The 24,862-nt window shown below is 58.8% G+C and overlaps 1 protein-coding gene across 1 annotated transcript; it reads left to right on the top strand.

The window, feature by feature from the left end:
• The first annotated feature begins 822 nt into the window (after positions 1–822).
• On the top strand, positions 823–20,940 carry DBH (dopamine beta-hydroxylase). Its single transcript, XM_061199645.1, has 12 exons — positions 823–1,140; positions 3,417–3,563; positions 4,861–5,118; positions 6,085–6,261; positions 6,877–6,979; positions 10,751–10,917; positions 14,096–14,239; positions 14,701–14,739; positions 15,244–15,303; positions 19,074–19,201; positions 19,672–19,831; positions 20,809–20,940. The coding sequence occupies exons 1-12, from the start codon at positions 823–825 to the stop codon at positions 20,938–20,940; spliced, it is 1,833 nt and encodes a 610-aa protein (XP_061055628.1).
• Positions 20,941–24,862: the final 3,922 nt, after the last annotated feature.

The raw sequence follows: 24,862 nt of genomic DNA on the forward strand, positions 1-24,862 counted from the left end.
TGGAGACAGGGAAGCAGGCCTGTCACTCACACGCCTTTCTGCGAAGTCTGTTTCCCCCAAGAATTGTGCCCTGCCATCTACCCCTCGGCGAGGCATCAATCAAGAAGTCTGCTCCCCGGCAATGTACCCTGCTGTCTGGGGCCCCCAGAAATCCACCTGCAGGCTGCCCCCACCCCCAGCAGCACACCTACTCCTTCTGGAGCAGCTGTGGCACCAGCTGGAGCCTGTGGGGAAACCGAGAGAAGACAAAAGTGGGAACAGCAGGCCATGGAGAGCGTGTTTAAACACAGGGACTATTTGGGGATCGTCTTTTATTTTTAGTTTGAAATCGGTCCACCCTCCAGTATTATATTATAGAAGCAGCTCCCTGGGCCTGCAGCAGTGAGGTCTCGTGACTCGCTGGTCACCTTGGAAATAACCCCTCGGAGCCTCAGTCTGCCCATCCATGGGCAGAGCAGCATGGGCCCAATCTATCAGCTCTGCGGGGACAGGCCCAGGCGGCCAGCCTGGTGGTCAGCGCAGTGCCTGGCTGGAGGGCGCCTGCAGGGACGAGCCCTTTCCGGACACCTCTCAGAGACTATTCAGGGGGCATGAAACCAGCCTGTCTGCTTCAATTCCCACTGATGATGTCCATGTGTCATTAGTGCCAATTAGGAGAAGCAAGGGCAGCAAAGCGTTTGGCCTGGGGCCCGGCCTGGTGGGAGGGTCACTGGGACAATTGAATTCCCCACCAGACAAATGTGATTACCGGTGGAGGCCGGGCCCACCCCCTGCGGGGCCGAGACATAAATGGCCAGGTGGGGCGGCCAAGCTCACCCAGCCATGCGGGTCCCCAGCCCCAGCGTGCGCGAGGCGGCCTCCATGTACGGCACAGCGGTGGCCGTCTTCCTGGTCATCCTGGTGGCCGCCCTGCAGGGCTCGGCTCCCCCCGAGAACCCCTTCCCCTACCGCATCCCCCTGGACCCTGAGGGGAGCCTGGAGCTGTCGTGGAATGTCAGCTACGTGCAGGAGACTGTCCACTTCCAGCTCCTGGTGCGGGAGCTCAAGGCCGGCGTCCTGTTTGGCATGTCGGACCGTGGCGAGTTGGAGAACGCCGACCTGGTCGTGCTCTGGACCGACGGGGACAGTGCCTACTTTGGGGTGAGTCTTCCCTCCTGAACTTGCCTTTTCCTCTACACTCATCATCCTTAACCTGGCAAAGGAAGTCTCCCTCCTGCCTCTCTGGTCACGTTTACTCTGAGCACCCCTTGTGTCCCAAGCTTGGGCATCTCGGGGATGCTGATGTGAGGACAAAATGGGAAATAGATGACTTCCATGGTCCTTGACTGCACACCCCAAATGACAGAGCTCAGCGTGCCCAAGGAGCACAGCCGCGCACGAAGGGCACACTCGCCACATAAACACACGCTCTCCACTGCCCCCGCCCTCGGGAGGGCGGCCCCCACGTACCCACCCGCACGAACAGCTCCCAGAGGTCACATGCGGCCAAGCACGGTGGCTGGCCTGCCTGCCCACTGCCAAGGGCGCGGTGCTTGCACACGTGGGTGACCTGAGCAGATGCAGGCTCCCCGGCCCCCAACCCAGGCGTGGAACGAACCGTCCGTGGAGCTAAGCCGGGACGCTGAGGGCGTGCGCTTCACTCCACACCTCAAATTCACCCCCATTCTTGCCAGAAAGGGCGAAGGAGGGGGGGTGGTTTCCCTTCAAAGGAGAGAGGTTTTGGGGGCCCTCGACAAGCTGAAGGGAGGCCCTCTGGGTTGGGGGAGCCTAGCCATCTTGCCCTGAGCCACCACCCTACATTCTTCCACCCTGACCTCTCTGGGGACCAAACCCAACTCTCTCATGGAAACCGACGCAGGAGGGTTAAAATAGTTTTTAAGTCAGGAGGCACTTTATCTGTGAACAGAGGGGCTCTTACTTCAATTAAGTGTGGGAATCCAGCAGGAGCACCGAGTCAGGGTCAGGATAGGCCCCCGGGCCTCGTGTACCTCATCTGCAGAGTGGGTACAATAATCCCTCTCCGCCTTCTTGGGATGTGTGCGTTCACAAGAGCTGGTCTTTCTGGAACCCGGTGGTGCTCTGTCCAACCCCTGCCACAGATCTGCAGGCAGGAAGGAGCTCTGCCCACTTCCCAGGGGAGAGTGGGTGAGCCCGACCACCAGCCGGACGGGGTGGGGCCGCCTGGGCCCCGGGCTGTCCCACCTCTCCTACACCAGGATGCTCAGTGGCTACGGGTCACGGCCAAGAAAGACCTGGGCAGCGTGGTTCTGAGCCGGTCCCAGAGGAGCCGCCAAGCCCGGGAGCAGCTTCCCCGGCTGCCAAGAGAGCTGGGGTGACTTGGTCCTCCACACAGGCAGGATTAATTTGCACAACAAATTCCTATGCAAACAAATGTCAGACTTGTTTTTCCTCCTTTAGCAATATGTTCAACAATTACATTCTAGATTTCCAGCCGAAGGATCACAAGCTGACTTTCTGCTTCCGTTTACAATGAGTCCTGCAAATCAGCAGTGTACCCCAGCACGAGCTTCATTGTGGTGTTTTTCTCTAGGGAAAATTTGGCAAAATCTTTTGCAGGTTTCTTTTTTGCTCAAGGAAATGAGGAAAACATGCTTTAGCCCTGAATGCAGGGTTTAAGAAAATCCTAAGGCCAAGGACTGGTGGTCCCGTGTTGTTCCTGAACTGGAATAGCGGCCTGCTTGTCGGGGGCAGGGTTTCCCTCACAGCCTCCTTGCCAGGTGGACGTCTTTCCGTGCCCTGGCCTGGAGCCCCGGGGTGGCCGAGCCTTAGAGCCGGGTGCCAGGGAAACAGATAGGGGGAGAGGAGGGCAGGGTCTGGCCAGAACCACCACCCTCGGACATCCTGGGGAAATGCAGCAGGTCCATTTCCTCCTGGACCTCGGTTTACCCTCTGCGGGCAAGGCTAAGGCTAGGGCGAGGTGGGCAAGATGCTGGGGGTGCAGCGTTTCAGGCGGGCTCACTCTCAGGGGTATGCAAGTGCGGGGTGGGCCCCCCAAACCCTCTTCGAGGCTCCGTGTGCTGTTAGGGTCTCTCCCTCCACAGACCAAAGGCGGTTCTTTGTCTAAGTCTCCACATTCCCAATCATGGCACCTTCTTCGTGATACAGGTTCCTGGGTCCCACCCAGAGGTCTGGGAACCTGCACGGCTAACCAGCCCCAGTGAGTCCTGGCTGGCGTTTGAGGCCGTGTGTCGAGGGCACAGAAGAAGAGAGTGGGGTTGGAGGTCAACTCCACTGTCTCAGGCAGACACCGAGTGTGGGCGTGACCCCCACCCGGGGCAGAACCCCAGGAGCCCCAGGGCGAGGTGTGTCCAGGGGCTGCACCGCGGGCGGCCACCCCTGAACTCTGGCCCCACGGCTCGGCCCCTTGTGCTCCGAGCCCGCCCTTGCCTCTACAGGACGCCTGGAGTGACCAGAAGGGGCAGATCCATCTGGATGCCCAGCAGGATTACCAGCTGCTGCGGGCACAGAGGACCCGGGAAGGCCTATCCCTGCTGTTCAAGAGGCCCTTTGGCACCTGTGACCCCAAGGATTACCTCATCGAGGTGGGTGGCAGCCCGCTTGCCCAGGAGACCGTGGGCTGCGTGGAGCCCTCTCGCATCCCAGGGCAGTGTCCCTGGGCCAGCCATGCACAGAGAGCATGGATTCCAGAGGCGGCTGGGTGGGGACAAGGCAGGTCGGGAGAAACCAGCTCTGCCATCGGCGTCTGATCCAGCGAATAAGCAGCTCTTGGTTGACACATAGCTGACGTGTTTCTAGATGTTGGTCTCGCCCCGAAGCTTTCAGACAGGGACCTGAGTGATCTCGCGCCTGACTAGTTCTCTCCTCCTGGTCCAGCATCTTCAGTAGAATTCTGGAAAGAGCCCAGGAGACTTGGTTTCCCAGACTGGCTCTGTGGCCAGACTGGGCTGTGAGGCTCAGGGCAGGTCCCCTCCTCCTCTGGGCCTCAGTTTACCTGTCTGTAAAAGGAGAAAAGGGAATTAGATGATCTGTAAGGCTAGACCTGCTCTGTCTAGGAATTCACAGCCGCAACAGATCTAAAATCCTTAGGCTTCTCACGTTGCTCCAAGACCCTTAGGGAAAAACAAACCAGTTATCTCCTGAAGACAAACTCCTTTCCACTTGCCAATGCACCTTGACACCCAAAGTCTGTGTTATCTTTATCGCGTATCAGTGACATGGGCTGGCCCAGTGCTACGCGAGGAAACTGAGGCCAGACAGGGGAGGACTTGCCCAGGGACACACGGCACAGAGGGGACAGAGCTGGAGCCAGAAGAAGTGTCCTTCCAGAAGGAGGTCTGAGTCCTCACCGTCCTGGCTCAACTTCCCCATGGACAAGGGCAAGGGCAGGCAGAGGACCCTCTCCCAGAACTTTGCATGGCGTCTGGTGCCAACGTGTGCTCAGCTCAGAGCCTCCAGCCTGGGTGTGGGGAAGCCTCCTGCCTGGAGCTCTGAGACACCTGTGCAGAGAAGAGCCCTGTCCCCAGTGACCCTGGGGGTGGTGGAGGGAACACGTGTCCCAGGTGAGCCAGCCGGCCTGGTTCACAGCGACCCAGCAATGGTTAGTTGAACGGATGCTAAGCAAATGTAGATAGAAAGCATTTAGGAAGACAACACGTGTTAATGGCTGGTGCAAACCGTGGGCTCTGGGGCTGGTCGGCCTTGGATTTAATCCCAGCCAGGTCCACGCAGAGCCTCAAAGCTCCCCTCCTTCAGAGAGGCGAGAACCGGGCACGTCACCGGCCAGGCGAGGGTGGGTAGGGACCTGGCGTCTCCCCAGTTACCAGGAGCCCAGCTCTGGGGGTGTGAGTGGGCGAGCGCGGGGCCCTGTCTCGCCTGCAGGACGGCACCGTCCACTTGGTGTACGGGATCCTGGAGGAGCCGTTCCAGTCGCTGGAGGCCGTCAACGTCTCCAGCCTGCAGACGGGGCTGCAGAGGGTGCAGCTGCTGAAGCCCAACATCTCCATCCCGGCCCTGCCCTCGGACATGCGCACCATGGAGATCCGCGCCCCGGACGTCCTGGTCCCCGGCCAGGAAACCACGTACTGGTGCTACATCACCGAGCTCCCGGACGGCTTCTCTCGGCACCACATCGTCATGGTACGTGGGCCCAGTCCTCGTCCCCGCTCTGCCTCCCCCCTGGGGCCTCAGAGGTGTCCTGCCCTGGGGAGCTGTCCACGGTCCTGCTTGGACCAGTGACCTCTGTGGCGTGGACCCCAGGCAGGGTCTGAACTTTCTGCAGCCACAAGTGTGCTCTGACCCTCCGTCATCCTGCTCACTCCCCACCCTCCCAGGGCTGCTGCACCCCAGCTTCCCAGCCTGGACCAAAGGCAACTGATGTCTTGATTTTTGCATCTTCTCCTGGGACTGGAACGGCTGTCTAGCTATTTATCTGTCCGTCAGGACACCGTCCTCCTTCATGAAATAACAACTCAACTCAGAGCCCAATTGCTCTAAACACCTTCCTGGAGATATAACAGTAACGACAGTAGCTGTTGAATGTCCCCTCTTTGCCTGGCCCTGGGGAAAGGAGAGGTGGTTTACCCCCTCCATCACCACAATACTACACACATAGTGCTAGATATTATCACTCTTATTTCCATTCGAGGACGTGCAGCCCAGAGAGGTAGTGTGAGTTCCCAAAGTCACACAGCAGGAAGTGGTGGGCCTGACTCACAGCTGCACCTGCCCCGTAGGCTCAGCCTTGCCTTGGGCAGTCTCCGGGTGTCTGTGCAGCCACTGCCATGTTCACACGAGGACTGCTGCCTTCCTGTCCCCCAACCCCCTCATCGGGAAATGACTTGCCTGGGTCCCCTTGCCTTTGCTCCTGAGCTCAACGTGAGCTTCTGGCAGATTCTGCTTGGTTCTGGGGTGGTGGCTCACCCCCAAAACCCTGAGTCCCAGAAGCACCCCTGGAAATCACCTGGCTCAACCCTCCCATTTTACAGAGGGGCAAGCAGAGGCCCACGGAAGGGAGCTGATGGGTCAGAGCCCCACCAGTGGGGGTGAGCAGGTGGGTGGGCGGGGTCTGCTGCCCCAGGCTCAGTGGGTGCTCCACTCCCACAGTACGAGCCCATCGTCACCGAGGGCAACGAGGCCCTGGTGCACCACATGGAGGTCTTCCAGTGCGCAGCCGAGTTCGAGAGCTTCCCCCACTTCAGCGGGCCCTGCGACTCCAAGATGAAGCCGGAGCGGCTCAACTACTGTCGCCACGTGCTGGCTGCCTGGGCCCTGGGCGCCAAGGTGCGTGCCCTTCCCAGCATCTCCCCAGGGGGCCCCCACTTATGCATGAGAGCCTCCAAGAAGGGAGGCTGTGAGGCCCCCAGGGCAACCCAGGCCGCGAATAACCCCGTCTCCCCACCACCTGTACGTTGTTGGAATCCCATGGCTCTTTTGAGCCACGAACGCCTTCTCCAGCCTCCGTTACTTTCCTGTAAAAATGCAAGAGCCCCACGACCTAACATTCCTCGTGGGCATCGCTCTCATTTCCCTGATCAAGTTCCGCTGGACTTGGAGGGGTCTGTGCACAGTGTGGTCCCGGGGCTGGCCTCCCTGGGCTGTGTCCAGGGTCTTCCAGCAGCTTCCTCCACCAGCTCAGAGGAGGGGCTTGGGCGGTGGGCTCGCCTGGGGGCATGAGCTCTCCCCGCTCCCTGACCCCGAGTCTAATAGGAACATTGCATGGGCTGGTAATGAGCTGCCCGTCAGGGGGAGAGTCCTAATCCGGCTGCCCCACCAACACCACTCACTGCAGCTCAGGCCCCAGCACATGGGTGGGTATGCCCTGACCGCCCCGGGACCCCTCTCTTGACACCCCAGTCTGTCTGCCTGGCCTGACCCCGCCCTCCCTGCTCCCTGCAGGCCTTTTACTACCCAGAGGAAGCCGGCCTTGCTTTCGGGGGCCCTGGGTCCTCCAGATTTCTCCGCCTGGAAGTTCACTACCACAACCCGCTGATGATAAAAGGTAGGGAGCTCCGAGGTGTGCTTCCAGCCTTACCGTCCTCCCCTCGGGAACCCTGGGCGCGGCCATACCCAGTTAGGAAGATAGCTGGGCTGGCGGGGCTTAGCACCGCATCCCTCTCCCCCCAGGTCTAGCCTCCTTGTCACGTGGCCCACCGCGGCCTGCGTCCCTCTTGTGTCTCTTGTTGACTGCCCGTCTCCCGGGCCTGCGGTGGGCTCCCCAGGCAGAGTCTCATCGGCTGGCTCATCCACACAGTGGGGGCCCAGCATCTTCACCCCTCCCCCTTCATAAACACCAGCTGCCATCAACACGACGGTGTCCCAGGTACCACCTGGGAAAGGCAGGTAGAGGTTTCTTGTGTGCCTATTTTGCAGAAGAGCAAATTAAGGCCAGTAGTAAAGGGATGCCTCCAGGGCCATGAAGCGAGTAGGAATTTAGAGCCAGGAGGTCTGGTCTGACCCGTCTCCGTGGCCTCGGTGGTGCAGCCGTGCTATGGCCGAGCCCACACTTGAACCTGGCAAGCTTGGTCTGATTATGAAGCTGTAAGGAATCATTTAGATGTCGGGTCCCTCTGAGTAAACACAGCTCACCCCTCCTCCCACACCCTTTCCTCATTGGCACCCGGCAGAGCAGACGGCTAGCATCAGGGTGTGCCAACCAACGGGGTCACAGACAATGGAGGGAGGTCACAGGCTGGAGTGGTCCCATGTGCCGTCTCCCCTGAAAATCTAACTTCTGTGAGGCTGCTCAGACCAGGAGACGCCCCCCATCCCTGACCTCCCCTCCCCAAAGGGGTGACTCTCCAGCACCCATGAGAGGTGGCTCTGCCGTCCCCAGAACAGGCTGGGCCAGGACAGGGCACCTGGCAGGATGGCAGGATGCAGGCCACTCCAGAGCCAACACGATCCCTGCCTAGAACCCAGCCTCCCATGGTTTGACCATTGGGAGGCACGGCCCCAGGACTGTCCTCAGGGCAAGGGGAGTGCCTGGCTCACTGGGGGGCGTTTCTGGCTATGAACTTCCCTCCTGCTTCTCAAAACCTGTCACAACAGAGCAAATGCATGCCTGGAGTGTGAATGTGTCAATGGGATTTTATTTCCATGTGTTCTGTGTCAGGGTGGCAAACAGGTTCTGCTCACCGGGCTCCTCTGACTGACCCTCAGCTGCAGCTCCAGCTCCCTGCTGGAAAGGCAGCTGAAGGCCGTGCTGGGATTGATTAGCGATGTCTGCCCTGGGCGCTGGAGGGGTGGCTCTTGTTTGTTTCGTGCTGTTGAATTTATACTAGGTAAACAGAAATCCACAAGACCCCCTCCCGTGAGATGCAGGATCATGTCTCATTCCCCAATTTACCACACCAGACCTTAGGTCCAGAAAGGTGCAAAGGCTTTTTAGGAGGGAGACACAAGCAAAGTGCAAGAAAGTATGAAAGGAAGAGTCCACACAGCCTGGGCGGCATCATGGCGGCTTGTGACCTGGGCCTTGGAGGACCAGGAGCATTTTCACAGGGGAAGCTGACAGGTGCTTCATTCCAGATGGAGGGATAGACTGTGCTGTTCACAGACACAGAGGTGGGAAAGGGAGATAGGCGGTCCAGCCTGGCTGCAATGTAGGGGATGGGAAAGCGAGGTGGGGGCAGGGACTGCTGGATCATCCGGCGCCTGAAGGTGGAACAACCAGGGTCAGTCTTTAGGATGATGATGCCAGTTGATACTGTATCAGAAACTGAAAACATTTTCCTCTCTCTGTTTCACCAGTATCTTCTGCCATATATTGCCACATAGCCCTCTTCCTCTCACTCACTCTCTCTTTTTTTAAATGACATTTTTCATTTGTGTTAGTGAGGGGCAGAAATAGTCTGAGAGATTAGACATCAGCTCCAGGCCAGGTCCCAGCCTGTGTCTCCCTAGCTGTGTGACCCTGGGTGGGTGACCCCTACCCCTGTCCGTGCTTCCTGACCTCCCTCAGCTGTCCTGAGGCTGGGAAAGCTCGTGCATGTAACGCTCCCAACTGGATGCGGGCACCGGGGTGTGCTCAACCAACAGCCGCCAGCGACTTCTTCCTGGCTGCATAACTAATACTTTCTGCCACCGCTGGAATTATCTACAGCGCACACAGAGAGGAGCATAAGTCAGCTTGGGCCTTAGCATGATACGGGATTTATTGCTCATTTAAAACGTGAAAGCAAATGGATTTTTGAAAACTCCTTAAGCATCAGGGAAGTCTGTCTCTTCCAGATTATCTGCTTGTATTTATGGATCTTTTGCCAAATATAAGGATGCTCCTGTCACTTTGCAAATCTGGAGATGGGTCTCTTTTCTATAAATATCAAAATTCAACAATTATTTCACTATTTAATCCCCATCTGAATTTTAACCAATTGCATCTCCCTTTTTATTATTATCCTCTGATGTAATCAGCCCAGAGATACAGAGGCTGAGTTTGGACATTGCAGGAGGAGAATGGGGCAGGGAGGGAGGGAGGCAGAGGCAAGACGGTGTGTTCTCAGCTCCACCTCAGAGCAGCTGAGCAGGGAGACAGCCCTGCCCCCAGAGGTGCCCTGGGCTGGGGTCCCAGCTCGGCCACTTCCCAGCCCTGTGATCTTGAGCAGGGTCTTCAGCTCAGGCTCTGAGCCTCAGTTTCCCCGTCTATAATTGCGGGAGGATGATTCTTCAGTTACACGGGCTCCCCCGCCCAGCTCCCAGCTCTCCTGCCCATTCCGAGGGGGTGGGCCATGTCCAGCCCCTACTCCTCCCCCATGGGACCAGCCCCGAAATGCTCAGGGCCTCGCTGACCGATTCCGGGCAGGGAAGGGGATACTCGAGACCTGTGGGTGCCGGCCTCCCCAGACCTCCGTCCGTCAGCTTCGTATGACCACAGGGAGGCTGCCCAGGGAGCCTTGTACTCTCCAATTTGTCGACTACAAGAAGACCTGGCAGGTGTGGCTGGAACGTGATGGGCAGAGCACCAAATTCTTCTTTGGAAGAGGTCCTTGACTTCGAGCCCAGAGAGGGACAGCAACTTGCCTGAGAACACACAGCACACTGTTGAGCAGATGGGACCCAGGACGGTGTGTGAGCCGGGGGGCTGCACCCTTAGTGCTGACCCTGCTCCAGGGGTCCACGCTCCTGCTCAGGTTTCTCCTGCGATGTCCTCCCAGCATATGCAGCCCCTGGGTCAACCCTGCAGGACAGGAATCAAAGGAGGAAGGAGAGAAAGAGGCCACAAGAAGGATGTGCCTTAAACGCTTCTTGCTGACTTCACCACGCAGACTCACGCTCACCTGCCCGACGGGGCCGAGGCTCCTCTGTGAGAGCGGCCATGACCTGCTCTCTGCCCAAACCTCACCGACAGGTCGTCCTGCTGGCCAGTTCCAGCTCAGAACCCTTTGAACCAGCAGGAAGAACATCAAAGCACTTCCCAAGCCCTCTGAGGTGTTGGCGAGCTTCCTAAACCCACTGCAGGCATCTCACCCGACCCGGTTCAACAGCACGGTGTTCGGTTTTCTTTCGTTGCCTTAATCAAGTCTTTCCAAAGCATTCACCTCGTCTTCACAGAAACAATGGCTCTTGCTTTGCACGTGGGAATTACACGGGTGAATTGGTCCTTGTGGTAACCATGGCGTCCGCCTGGGGTAAACAGGTGTGGGAACAAAGGCAGGTGGGAGCAGGTGTGGGTGACTGGCGTCTCCTGGTTGAGGGTGGCTAGGGGGGGTCCGTGTGCCAGGCGGGGGTCGGGGCGAGGGGCTCCGCTCACCTCCGTCCCTCCTCCTCCCAGGCCGGCGCGACTCCTCGGGCATCCGCCTGTACTACACGGCCACGCTGCGGCGCTTCGATGCGGGCATCATGGAGCTGGGCCTGGTGTACACGCCTGTGATGGCCGTCCCCCCGCAGGAGACGGCCTTCGTCCTCACAGGCTACTGCACGGACAAGTGCACCCAGCTGGTGAGTGGGCCGGACATGGGGCTGGGCCTGGCACCGCCCTGCTTCCCCTGCTGAGGCCCCGAGGGTGGGGGCCGAGGTCGGTGGCTTGTGGCTTTGCTTTCCCCACCCTGCCCCTCACCTCCTCTGGATGCCAAGGAGCCTTCCCAACGGCCGGCGTGCGTCTGCACCTCCCTCTCCAACAAAAACTGGCTCCCATTTAGTCCACACCTGAGCCAGTGTTTAAAATACGTGTTCATCCTATGAATGAGATAGACACGCATTCACCATGAGAAATGCAGGCAGTGCAGCTAACACCCCTTGGTCCCAGCAGCCTCTCCTCCTCCCCGAGATAGCCAGTTGCTGGATCTCTTGTGCCCCTCCGGACTTCTTCCCTACCTGTTTCTACAAGCCCTTACATGCGGCGTGTTTAAAAACAAACTGAATAGTGAACGTTTGTCCGTGACTTGCCCTTTAACCGACGCACAGCACGGATTCAGTGGGGACTTCACTGGCGCTGGACCAGGTGAGGCCAGCGAAGTGCCTGGGGCGCAGCACACAAGGGAACACTGGTCCCCAGGGCCACCGTGCGAGGGCAGGTGTGGCACAGGTAACGCTTAGACTCGGAAGCAGACGGAGGGACCAAGCTTCGGGAGGAGCGGAAGTGACTCCCCCAGTTCTGGGCCCTCGGTTCTCCCCGGCCTCCCCCAGCCCCGGCCTGTGCTGAACTGTCCCCTCGTCACCAGTATCCAGACTGCCGTCAACTTTCCACTGACAGGAAGAAGCCCGCAGGGAAATTCTGTGCCCACGGGAAATGTGTATCAGGTGTATTCTAGAGGTGGAATTGCCACGCACAGGGATGTGAGCTCTAATTTGAATAAATCTGGCAAAACGCCCCCCAGAAAGCCCATTCTGGGGCTTCTTCCCCCCACAGTACCAGAGGGTGCCTGGTGCCCCAGACTTACTGACCCACCATATTATCAGTGCTTAAAATATTTTCTCAGTCACCTGGGAGAAAAACATCACTGTTGTTCAATTTGAATTTCCCCATTTGTAGAAGTTGAGGATGTTTGCACCTGTTTCTTGGCCATTTGCCCTTCCTTTCTGCGAATATCTGTTCATAACGTTATCCAGTGTTTCTAGTGGGTTGTCTGTCTTACTATTGGTAGAAACCAGTAGTAAAAGAAACCAAAAGTTCTTTTTGTATGGTGGGTGTTACGGCATGGTCTGTTGGGAATGCTGCAAACGCTCTCTCCCATGTGGTACCTTTGCTTCTCACGATGACCTGCAAGGTGAGTGTTAGCGTCCCCACTTCACAGATGAGGAGACTGAGGCTTGCCGGGGCCACAGTGCCTCCAGTTGCAGAGTGAGGAGTCAAACATGGGTCTCTCTGACGTCACACAGCAGCCTGCTTTGTGATGCGGTTTATATGCGGATTTGTCTTCCCAGTGAATTGATTCCCTGGGATTTGTTCTTCCCGGGAGCTCCCTGAGCCTCCAAGTCTTAGGCAAGCAAAGTGCCCTCGAGCTGAAGGGACAGAGCTGTCAGACTGCACTGGCCTCATCTGCATCCATGGTGGGTCAGCTCTTATCTGAGACCAGGGGTGACAAATCGTAACCACACCAGCATCTGACACTTTCCCGTGTCCCCAGAACGTGGTGACACCTTGCCGTGTGAAAGCCTCTGTGGCCTGAGCCTGGAGCTGGGGCTGCAGACTCACCGGCAAAGAGGGGCCCCAGGCCAAATGACTGACCTTTGCCGGGGGTACACGGGTCACGTTGACCTGCTGACCTTGAGAATGCCTCTCACCAGCCTGGGAACGCAGACCTGCCTTCTCTCACCAGAGTCTCTAAATACTTTACAGCACAAAATAAAAATAACTCAATTTTCTTGTTCCCCTTTAAATGGTACATTCTTTGTGAAAATCTCATTTCTGTGGACTCTCATGGAAGGTCCTCCGGCAGAGTGGGGGTCTCATCTCCGTTAGCAGACCTCCAAGGGGCGTAATTTCTGCAGTCAGAAGTCTGGCCTGGTCTAGGTATCCTCACCGAAGACAAGCCAAGAAGAAGTACAGTGTTTTGGACCACAGGCCCCAGGACAGCAATCCCTCTGCACCTGTCACACCCACGACTCTGGGCCAGTGGTCGGCCTCTGGGGACCAGACGGGAGAAACCCAGGGCCCTATCAGTCATCAGGGGCTCCCAGGCCTGGCCCCAATTGTCACAAATGTGGCCACAAGGTTTCCCAGTCCTCAAATCATTGCGAGGGGGCCAGAAGGTATCCATAATGACGAGGGCAGGGGACGGTAGCTGGTGGAGAACAAGATAGAAGCACAAACGTGAAATCGGGTGACCTGCAGAAGTGCAGCAGCCTGGGGTCACTCAGTGATGGGGCGAGGGCACCAGGACCCCCCTGAGCAGCCGATGGGGTGGACGAACACGGCAGTGTGTGGTCAGGGAGATGACCGCGTCGAGGAGAAAAAGCTTGATGTGTGTAATCCGTTTTAGGAAACGTTCTGTCTAAATCAAGTGAACGTTAACTCAGGGGAAACATCTGGAAAATTGCCGTCTGCCCTGGTGGTGATGTGAGGGCTGGCCTGTTTCCTCCGTGCTGCCTGCCTGCAGCTTCAATGGTCAGCACCACGGCTGTAGTACCAGGTGATGGTGACAGCACGGAACAGCTGCCTCGCTGTCATGCGGATGAAGGGAGGTCACGCCGAGGGCAGCTGGGGACCTGCCAGTGCTGGAGGCCGGCAGAGGCTGGACACGACGGCCCGGCACTGCTGTCCCACGTCGTCCGCCGGACATGAGGACCCTAGAGTCTGTGGAATAAAAGCAGAATGAACCGACCAGCCTTCGGGGGCTCAAGAGAGGACCCAAAGGGAAGCCGTCGGCTGCCGGACAAGCCTCAGGCTTCTCTCCAGTTGCAGCGCGCGGGCTTAGTTGCTCCGCGGCATGTGGGATCTTAGTCCCCCAACCAGAGATCAAACCTGCGTCTCCTGCCTTGGAAGGCGGATTCTGAACCACTGGACCATCAGGGACGTCCCTCTACTGAGTTTTCTGATGGGGGGTATCACCGATCCGGGAGAAGGAAGGGCCTGGGTGATGCAAACGGTCCAAGGAAGTAAACTCACATGGCCGTTCCGTGGCCCTGGGGGTGCGGACAACCACATGGCCAGGCCCTGACACCCCCATCCCCGCAGGCTCTGCCTCCTTCCGGAATCCACATCTTCGCCTCTCAACTCCACACGCACCTGACGGGCAGGAAGGTGGTCACGGTGCTGGCCCGGGACGGCCGCGAGAAGGAGGTTGTGAACAGGGATGACCACTACAGCCCTCACTTCCAGGTAGGGACCGCCATCCCGCACCCCTTCCCCGCCCCGCCCTGCCCTGCTGGCCCGCGCAGGGCATGGCTGTGGGCTGTCCGACCCTCTCTCTCCCGACGGCCATAGAAACGCCCCCATTCCGGGGCTCCCTCTCCTTTGCCAGGCCAGACACCCGAGGAGCGCACACAGCCAGCCGGTTCCTCTTGCGGATTTCATCTGGGGGAGGGACTCCGGTGGGGGATTCTGGCGTGTGGCCGACTGCGGGATCTGGGGGACCCTGGCAGCTTGATGGTAACATCCATCTTAGATGACCACCTTCTTATCCTAATCCGTTCCTGGCCAGAGGCCAAACTTAGCCAGTCCTGGCTTCCCACAGAGGGGTTGGGGGGCTGTGTCTGCAGTACTCTGAAGTCTCCCCCTCCTCCTGCTCTGCCCCTCCCCTCTCTCTTCCCCTCCCCTTTCCCCCACTCTGCCCACCCCAGGAGATCCGCATGTTGAAGAAGGTCGTGTCCGTCCACCCGGTGAGTGCCCAGTTAGGGACGGGGATCCAGGAAGCAATGGGGGAGGGCAGAGGCCATGGAAGGCCTTCCAGAGCCAGGTCCATGCAGGGCAGGGGCTGGGGCTGCCCCACCGTGAGACTCACCGGGACTGCACGGAGGGGCCGCAGAGGGGCCGGGACCAGAAGGCACTCGGGGTGACAAGCATCCTCCCGCCTGATCAGCCGACCGCAGACCCGAGAGCTTTAGGGAGAGATGAGGGCATGGGGGTCACTGTGGGTCCATCCAGCCCCAAGCAACCACCGGCCGGCTCTGGCCCACGTAGGAAGGGGCCACAGAAGCCGACGAGTAATCACCCCCTGGGGACACTCAGAGAGTGACCCTCACGTGTGGGGACCCGGGGCCCACTGCCGGGTTGCTCAGTGGTGGATTGACTACCGTGGTCAGGCACCAGGTGGGACGGGCCCAGTGCACCTGGTACCCGACGCGGGCAGGTGCTGACGGGCTTCTGTCGGCTTGGTTCTCCAGGGAGACGTGCTCATTACTTCCTGCACATACAACACGGGAGACAGGAAGCTGGCCACCGTGGTAAGTCACCTGACTTCTTGCCACCTGCTGCAGAGCAGCAAGCCTTATCTCCTCTAGACCAGAGGGCAGGGCTACCCCTCCCTCATTCATTCAATCAACCAGTGGCTCTCAGGGTGTGGTCCCAGCACCAGCACCGTCAGCATCCCCTGGGACCTTTGGTAAAAAGAACCGATGGTAAACTCATCGCTTCCTCCCCAGACCTACCGAGCTGGAGCTGGAATTTGGGTGGTGACACCGGCGACCTGTGGTTTAACAAGCTCTCTGGGTTCTTTTGATGGCTGCCCTAGGTAGAGCGCCACGGCAATAAATATCAACACTAGAGCTGGTGCTGGGGAGCCGCCACAGGCGTGAGGTTGCTCCCTGCCCCCAAAGAGACGGGCCTGCCACACCTGCCGCCAGCGACAAGCAGAGTTGGGATAAAACTAAAGCCGCGGTGGAGGTGTTGGGAGCAGGGCCAAGAGAGGCGATTGTCAGACAGAGACCAAGGAGGGGGAGAGGCGGGGAGGGCCAGGCAGAGGGGAGGCGGGCAGGCAGGCAGAGGACAAAGGTCATTCTCACACCTTTGGTAACAAACCTGCAGCTGCTTTTCTAACAAACTCTTAATCAGCAAAAATAAAGGGGCTACAGGAACATTCATTGTTACGCTGTCCCCTTGTGGGCTTCACGCTAAGACAATCCTGTGTAAGTGTACAGTTGACTCTGCTCTGGAGGGCTGGGACGCGGGTTCAGGGCAGCCCAGGAGGAGGACCTGTCCAGGGAGCGACTGTCCTCAAGGCTAGGTGCGCGGGCAGCACCAGCAGATAGGTGGTCACGTGACGAACCGAACAGCTGGGGCACCTCTGAGAACAAAGGGCGACCCTGTTAACAATTATGCCGGGTCAACAGGCACAGACCAAGACCGCCCGAGCGCGCTGACCACTTGCCGACAGCGTCTCTGACTGTCTCGTTAGTCAGCGTAGGTCCCAGGAATCGTCCCGGGAATCACGAGGTCCCGAGTGGACCAGACCTGGTGTTGCATCCCAGCCTGCGCTGCCCCCTCCCCTACCCAGGAATTCTGGTCTGCACCCGGCACTGCTCTGTCTTTTCATTCAGCTGACGTTTATTGAACGTCTACTCTCTGTCCCATATCGTTTCCTTTAAAACAGCTTTATTGAGATATAATTCACATACTGTACAATTCGCCCACTTCAAGTGTGCAATTCAATGACATTTAGAATATTCGCTACGTGCAACCGTCACCGCAGTCAATTTTAGAACATTTCCTGCCCCCCAAAGAAACCCCAAATCCTTCAGCCCCATCCCCTCAGCCCCAAGCAATAACTGATCTACTTTCTGTCTCTATGGATTTACCCATTCTGGACTTTCAGATCAACGGAATGATATATAATCTGTGCCCTTTTGTGACGGGCTTTTTTCACTCAGCATCATGTTTTCAAGGTTCATCCAAGCTGTAGTGTGAATCGGTGCCTCATTCCTCTTTCTGGCTGAATAAGACTCCATCGTGTGGATGGACCACAGTTGTTTGCCATTCACGCGTGGATGGACACTGGGGTGTTTCCACCCCTTATTTAGGGTTCACACCAGTCTCCAAGGTAGGAATCCTTGTCTCTGTTTTCATGGGTGAGAAACTGAGGCTGAGAGAGGGAAGACACTCGCTGAAAGTCACACACCTGACAACTAGGGCTGAACAGGCATTTAGCCCCGGGCCGTGTGCCTGCAAATTTCCTGCCACGTGACCCCTCCCTCTGTCTGGATTTAAGGTGACAACTGCTCTGGGTCTATGGTCACAAACTTGGTGGGGGGGGCAGGAGAGCTTTGCAGGCACGCAGCCCTGCCCTAAACCCCAGCACCTTCTTTATGAGACTGCAAGGGGGGGGGGGGCTCAGTACATAACAACAGCCGCTAACATGGAGCGCCTCCTCCTAACCCTAACCCTTCTCCACGCGGAGGACTTGCTATAATGACTCAGCCTGTCTGTGCGTAGGAACGCTTGAAGCTTGGCCAGGACCCTCTGAGGCAGCTGTCCCAGGAAACAGTGAGATGGAGCAACTGGGGGCACCCAGCTGGCAGGGAGCAGGGCTGGTCCAGGCGCCAACCCTGCACGTGCTGCCTCTCGGTAGGGAGCAGTTTATGAGATGAACAACGCCCCAGGCGGGACCGCAGCATCTCCTACTCTGTGGGCGAGGCCACTGGGGCTGAGGGTGGGAGATGTCAGGCACCTGCCCAGCATCCAGCCAGTGAACAGTGAAGGGGAGCCCCCCAGGCCAAGCCCTGCTCCGTGCTGCTTCTGCGAGGGCCATGCTCCCTGCTGCTTCTGCGAAGGCCATGCTCCCTGCCCCACCCGACCTCATCCAGGAGAAATGGTGTCACTTCCCAGGATGTTCTGGCCAAGTGAGCGCTCCTGACGGCTTCAGGCCACCGCCCCACACCCTCCTCGGGGAGGTGGCCACGTCACAAGGCGGGATGACAGAGGAGGGCAGCAGGGCCTTCCCACACTCTGACAGCCCCGGGCCTGAAATGTGATTTCCATCCCAGGGTGGAGACAAAGGGAGGGCTTCCTGAGCAGAGCCCGCAGAGGGTCGGGACTCTCTCTTTTGATGTCTGAGACTTCAGTAGGAGGTACAGGAATCTGTGGAATTCCAGGAGGGAGGTTATCTCCGTGATCTGAGGCCAGGACAGGACGGGTGACGAAAGCTCTGGTTGCCGGGGGCCTTGGGAAATGGAGGGTCAGAACCAGGGAACAATACAGGTGAAAACCCTCCCCAGAGGTGCCACTCAGGGGCGGGGCAGCTGCTCCTGAGGAATTTCCTTTTTAAACAGTCATCCTTGAGCAGAGCCGCCCCGGCTCCTTGTCCAGTGCCTCGCGTGAGCCCTCAGCTGGACTTCTTACAGCGCTTTTGTTCTGCCATAAAGAAGCAGATGCCTTTCTCCCCTCAAACTTTCCCACCAGCCAAATAAAACCCCCCAGGCCCACTCCATTGTTCACAGAGAGCTGGGAGCCTGGGCAAGGCAAAGGTGGGCTGGGGCCATGCACCCAAACCTGCCCCTGCCCTGCTGGGGTCTGAGCCGTTGCCAAGCGGCCCTCTGCTCCCTCCAGCCTGGCCCTTCTGCTGCCAGGTTCCTCCTCTTCCTGGGTCTGGGCTCCATGTTCAGCGGCTCTGAGAGCAGGGACCTGGCCAGGGGCTTAAAGCTGGTAGCACTCTGCTCCCTCCCAGGATGACAAAGCCACAGGTTTCCCTGGGTGGCCTGTGACAGCCTCTAGTCACCGGCTCCTCTTCTGGAGCCCCTGCTCCTCCCAGAGCTGAGTTCTGGAAATGACGGGTGGCCATGCGGGGTCTGCTGTGAGGGGAGGCCTCCCCTGCTGTCCCCAGTCCCCAGGCTCACACCGCAGACTGAGGGGACAGCTCCCCAGCCAAGGTCAGGAGGCTGCATCCACTCAGGCCTTGCCCTTTACCCTCCCTGGGACTCAGTTTCTGCATCCATAAAATGGGTACACTAATACCCCTCTCTGCTGCCTCCATTGTAGTTTGATTCCTAACAACACTTACCACCACCCGAGACGAACGTACTGGCTGACTTGTTTGCTATTGGTCTCTCCTGCAAAGGCTGGGAATTCCAAGAGGGCAGGGACTTTGCTCACTCAGAACACGATCTGGTACCGCGTGATGAGGGAACGAATGAATGCATGAATGCAGTGAATATATGAGATGTTGAGCGGCAGCGTCCAGGAGTAAAGCGCCAGTACTGACGGCGTCTTCTCTGTCCCGCAGGGGGGCTTTGGGATCCTGGAGGAGATGTGCGTCAACTATGTGCACTACTACCCCCTGACGCAGCTGGAGCTCTGCAAGAGTGCCGTGGACCCTGGCTTCCTGCAGAAGTATTTCCACCTTGTGAACAGGTGATGGCTCCAGGGGAGCATGTCTGCTGTGCCTTCCATCCCTGGGCATGGCAGGGGAACCCCAACCCAGAACCCCCCAGGCCCTGTTAGGCAGCCGGGCGAAAGTGAGGAATCCAGGAGCAGGGGGAGCACAAATGTGGCAACCATGTCTCCACTCCCCCTTGAGGTGTCTGTGGCAGGCATCACTAATCGATCCCCGCACTTGTTTCCTATTGAGTCTGGACTTGGCCTGAGAAGCCCCCTCCACCCAGCCCTGGAGCAGCCATTCCCAACTGATCCAAGCTGGCAGAAGAGATGAACCTATTAGCCATCGCCAGCAGGGAGTCAGGGTCAAGGCAGTATGTTAGGAGGCTGGCGGCCTGAGGGCTACTCTGGGGACCCCACCCATCTACAGGGAGGCGTCACTTGCCCTGCTGGGCTCCCCTCCCCTCTGCCATACCCCACTCTGGGCTGTTTCTTCCCCCCACAAGGTTCAACAGCGAGGAAGTCTGCACCTGCCCTCAAGCCTCTGTCCCTGAGCAGTTTGCCTCTGTGCCCTGGAACTCCTTCAACCGCCAAGTGCTCAAGGCTCTGTACAGCTTTGCCCCCATCTCCATGCACTGCAACAAGTCCTCGGCTGTCCGCTTCCAGGTATGCCTGCCCTGTGTGTGTGTGTGTGTGTGTGTGTGTTAGGGGCACGCCAGCCGCCACCCTTGGAAACGCCGTCGCCCCTTCCCAACCCCCAGCAGCAAGTTCTGCGGCTGCCCACCCCTTTGTGCCCCAGGCCCCTCAGAGGACCCCGGCGTGGGTGACAGGGCTCCACCCCAAGGAGCTGGCAAGACGCACTCACACAAGACAGTTGAGTAATCTGGTGGTGACAGACGGGCCCAGACAGACAGCTGACGGTCTGCAGAGGGAGAAACTGACAGCCACCCCAGAAGGGCGCTACCCACTCTCTGATGCCGTCACATCACGGGACTAATCTTGGTGGTGTGAGCAGGCCGCCAGCAAACTCGCCCAGAGCCTAAAAATAAAGTGCTTAGGGAGGGGCGGGTGAGAAACCAAACAGTCTGAAACTGCAGGCTGCTTTCTCTCCTTATCTGAGACCCACTGGGATTCAAAGGCATCTCATTTATTCCCCGGGCCAGCCGCCTGTCTGAGGCCAGGGCTGGTGCTGAGTTAGGCGTGGAAGGCTCTGCAGCCTGCAGATCTGGAAGGCAGGTTTTCTGGAGGCATTTGGGAGCTGGATTAATTGCTAAATCAAACATTCCCAGCACCAAGGGCGGGGCTCATAATGGCGCGTCAGAGAGTCGTTTGGGGCAGACGTCTGATGCGGTTAAAATGTGCCCTTTGATGCAGCCTTGTCATGGCGGGGGGCGGGGGGGATCGCTAAAAAATCAGCCTGTGCCCAGGGCTTCTGATTGCTTCTCTGAATGAAGTGAGGGGCGGCCAAGGAGGCAGATGGGGGACTAGGATGACTTCCAGGTGAGGACCCCCAAGTAGCAATGGGGGGTTGGTTTGGGACAAGATGAGTTTAAGGGCAAGAGATCATTGGGAAGAGTGCCTGGGGAGGTGGCCTCCGCTTCACCCCTCCAGCCTCAGTTTACCTCCTGGTCCCTTTGTCTCAGGGTGAGTGGAATCTGCAGCCCCTTCCCGAGATCATCTCCAAGCTGGAAGAGCCCACCCGCCACTGCCCAGCCAGCCGGGGTCAGAGCCCCGCCGGCCCCACCATGGTCAGCATCGGCGGGGGCAAAGGTTGAGCGGGTGTGGTCTCCTCGCTTCCCCCTCCACGCCGTCCCTGTGGGCTCACGCCAGCTCTGCGCACCCCCCTACTCTACGAAGACCCCCATGGAGCAGCTCTGTGCGCCCAGGATGAGGGGCTGGACCAAGCCACTGCCTGAGACTAGGGTCCATTCCAGCATTCTCCCCCGGGGGAGCCCCTGCTTGGCTGAGAGGGTCCCGTTCCATCTCCCTGTTGACCCACTGAGGACTGCGTGGACCGAGACCCTTGCGCACCCTTTTGACGCAGCGTAAGGATAACCTCCCTCGGAGGTCTAGAGTCCAGTGCCCCGAAAGCCCTGCCATCTCGCTGGGAGGGGCCAGCCTCCTAGGACACGAGCCATGCCTGGCCGCGTCACCCGAGCTGGCCCCGCGTCCCCAGCCCCGGCTGATGGCGATCTGTGTGGGCATGTGACGGGTGAGAGTGCTGCTTCAACGTGTCCCTGCAGACTGGCTCACGTGTCGCAGTGGGCGTCTTCCCGGCCGACAGAGACAGGACAAGCCATTTAGCTAGTTAGAGACTTGCCTGGGGAAACTGCTCCATTGCAGGGTAAAGAGATATTTTCACCCACCTAAAGGGAAACCCTAACAGCAACTCTCACCACCACCAAAAGATGCGACAGCAAAGATCCAGGCAAGGATCTGGGCGCCGGCCCCTTGGGAAACGGAATTAATAGCCCGGGTCGCTTCTCTCTGCGGTGGGACGGGTGGGATGGAGCAAGCGGGCCCTGGAATCAGACCTGCGTTGGAAGTCCAGCCCCACCTCCCTGACCCTCGGTCTCCTCATCTGTAAAACGGGGCCAGTGGCGTGCGGGTTACTGAGACAATAAAACTCACGTGCAGGGCGGCACCCAGCGACGGCTAATACAGGGTGGTGCTGCCTGGCCAGGCACCGTGTCCCGGGCGGAGCAGAACATGCCTCGCGCCTCCTGGGTCAGTCTTCACGTTCCTCCCTCTTAGCTGCCTCTGTTGAAGGCCAAGTTCAGCTCTTGGGTGGTTTCTGCCAGGAGTGACAGATCCAACTCTGTCCAGCCAGTTCAGCAAAACGCTGTACAGCCTCTAGGGGAGAGAGAGGGTGATGGATGGGCCTCCGAGTCCCCCCCTCAGCCCCGCCTTACACCCCAACAGCCGTCCGCTAAGCGCTGCCTCTCCTCCTGCCAGCCATTTCATTACAGACAGGACGAACGGGCCCAGGCACCCTGCCCTGCATCGTATAAATCATGGCTTTCTGCGCCGTAAGTCACAGGCCGTGATGGCTGTGAAGTGCCAGGCCTGACAGAGGCTGCAGGGCGGCCAGCCCTCTGTCATCTTTAGAGCCCCGGACGACAGCGGGGAGAGAGGCCCCTCCCCTCAGGGCACAGCCCTTGGGAGGGCAGCTGGAGCTCGCCCAGCCTCTGGCCCTGGTCTTCTGGCCCAGAAAGACCCCTTCCCTCTGATCATGCCCACCTGCCAGCCCAGACAGGGGTCCCAGTCAGCCCAGAGCTGTGGGAGAGGGTTCGAGGTTGACCCCCGGGCCTCACACCCACCAAACCCCTCCTGGCCGCCATTGCTTTGTTCCCCAAACACACGGGACGCACTTGGGGCACCCCAGCCTCACCAAGGAGGGAGCTGAGGTTCACAGAGGAGAAGCCCCTCCTCACCCGGGGCCCCTGGAGGATTAGTGGAGATCAGGATTCACACCCAGTTCCAGAACCTTCCGCCACCCACCCTGACACCCTCTCCCCTTCACTCACTGTCGCTCTCAGGCTGCTTACTCTTTGCCTCGTGGGCAGCCTGCGGTTCTCCCCCATCCCGCCCAGATGATCGCACCCATGTCACTGATAAGAGTACGTACCCTGGTTCTGTGCTAACCCTCCCACGAACCCACGACGGACTGTTTCTGCTCCCACGGACAGATGGGGAAACAGAGATCTAAAGCTAGGTGCTGAGGTCACCCAGAGTCAGCACAGGGCCAGGAAGTGACCCCGGGCCTGTGTGGCTGCAAAGCCTGGGCTCGCAACCTCCATTTCCTTGCTTAGGACCCAGGCACTGTCCCTGGGCCTCGTGGGGACTAAGCAAGGACAGCTGGGGGAAATGTTTACTACCTGAAAATAGCCGGTCAGGGCGAGGCTCTACCTTGGCCAGGTCCCTCTGGGCGCTGTCCAGGATCGCCCATCTTCTGAAGGATTGGGGCAGTGGAAGGAGGGCGGTGAGGGTCCAGCAGCCTGGGTTCCCATTCCTCCCTCTGCTGTGTGGCCCTGGCCAATTTACTTTCTTTCTCTGGGCCTCCATCTTCCCATCTGCCCATGGAGAAGGTTCCCCAGCCTCCTGGGGGCAAGAGCTGCTCGGTTGACGTGCCCAGGGTCCCAGGCTGAGGTGTGCCCACACATGCTCAGTGCTGAGAGGGCCTGGGGAAGGGTGGTGGGGGCCGTTCCCAGGCTGCAGGCTCCAACGGGAGCAGGTGTGCCTGCCTGAGCCGGTCCCAGGATGCTCCAGGGCTGTATTGCCCGGTGGCCATTAGGCTCATGTGGCTGTTTAAGCTTAATTTTAAATGAATTAAAATGATATAAGATAAAACATTTGGGTTCTCAGTCACACCGGCCACACTTCAAACACTCAATAGCCACGTGTGGCCATGGCTACTGTACGCACAGCCCAGGTATAGAGCATGTCCATCAACGTGGAAAGTTCCACTGGGCTGCGCTGCACCACGGCCGGGTCCCAGACAGCACCAGCTTAGCTGAGCTGCCTGGGGTGGGAGCCACGTTCATCCTCACATCCCAGCCTCCCTCTTGACGGGCCCAGTGGCCCGGCTCTGGACAGAGCGGCTGGACCACCGCAGGGGTGCAGGAATTGTCCACGGAGGCGTTTTGGGCAGGACCAGTCTCCCAGGCTAAGGATGGTCCCTCCTGCTTCGGAAGGTCCAGCCCCTTAGCCCCAGTGCAAAGCATCAGCAGCTTCCTCCATTATGACCACTGACAGGCCTCCAAAAGCCCAGTGGGGACAGGCTCAGGACGGAGATGCTTTGATTCCCCCAACCGTCAAAGGCTCTCTCAGTCCCCGGCCCCCGGCCACCCATCCTGTGGTGCAGATGGAGAAAGAGCCCAGGGGCTCCTGAGGGTTCCTACTGTTCTCTGCTCCACTGCAGCGAAAAACAAAGCTTCTCATTATTGCAAAGAACCCCCGTTTCGTCCCCCTCTGACCCTTCCAAAATGCCCTGAAAACCACGCCGGGTCTCCCGGGGATGCGCACGGCTCTATTTTCTCCCATTTGTCTAGCCCCCCCACCCTCACCCACCTTCAAGCATACACTCCACATTTCCCTGCATTTTCAAGAGGTTCTTGGATGGAAGGCAGCCCACTGTGTCCCATGAATCCCCGGCCAGAAACTTCTGTGTTTGTGGCAGATTCCTATAAGGACTTGGGGAGCCTTCAGCGGAAGATTCTAGACTAGATCCCAGGAGGCCCTCCCCCTGTGCTGACATCATAGCCCAGGAGGCCTTTGCCTCTGTGTGGGGACCCTCGCCCTCTGTCCCCTCCCCGGTCAGAAACCAAAGCTTTGCCCTGGGCTTGCATCCTGTCCCTTCCTCCTCTGGAGGTGAGAGGAGGGGGAGGGGGAGGGCAGGAGGGGGGAGGCGAGAGGAGACAGTTATTTAGGGCCCACGGAGGCAGTTGCTAGGAGATGCCTGGAGAGCTCACGGGGGAGGGGAGGAGCGGCCCAGGCGGAGCCCAGTGTGGGCAGCCGAGGGGCAGTCACCCCCAGGCCCGGCCTGGCCCACGGACCCCTAGGTCCAGCGTTTCAGGGGTTAGCGTGTTTGCAGCGGCGGCCTCGGGTGATGAACCTTTAAACTGGGAAGACCGAAGAATAAAGCTGAGAGGGAACGAAGGCAGAACCAGAACCGGCTCATGCGGGGGGTGTCCTGAG

This window comes from Eubalaena glacialis, chromosome 9 (assembly GCF_028564815.1).
Source record: "Eubalaena glacialis isolate mEubGla1 chromosome 9, mEubGla1.1.hap2.+ XY, whole genome shotgun sequence".
Taxonomy (NCBI): domain Eukaryota; kingdom Metazoa; phylum Chordata; class Mammalia; order Artiodactyla; family Balaenidae; genus Eubalaena; species Eubalaena glacialis.

Coding starts and splice junctions, on each gene's coding strand:
- DBH (XM_061199645.1), top strand. CDS start 823: ATGCGGGTCCCCAGCCCCAGCGTGCGCGAGGCGGCCTCCATGTACGGC. Junction 6,980..10,750: donor CAACCCGCTGATGATAAAAG/GTAGGGAGCTCC, acceptor TCCTCCTCCCAG/GCCGGCGCGACTCCTCGGGC. Junction 14,740..15,243: donor AGGTCGTGTCCGTCCACCCG/GTGAGTGCCCAG, acceptor TTGGTTCTCCAG/GGAGACGTGCTCATTACTTC.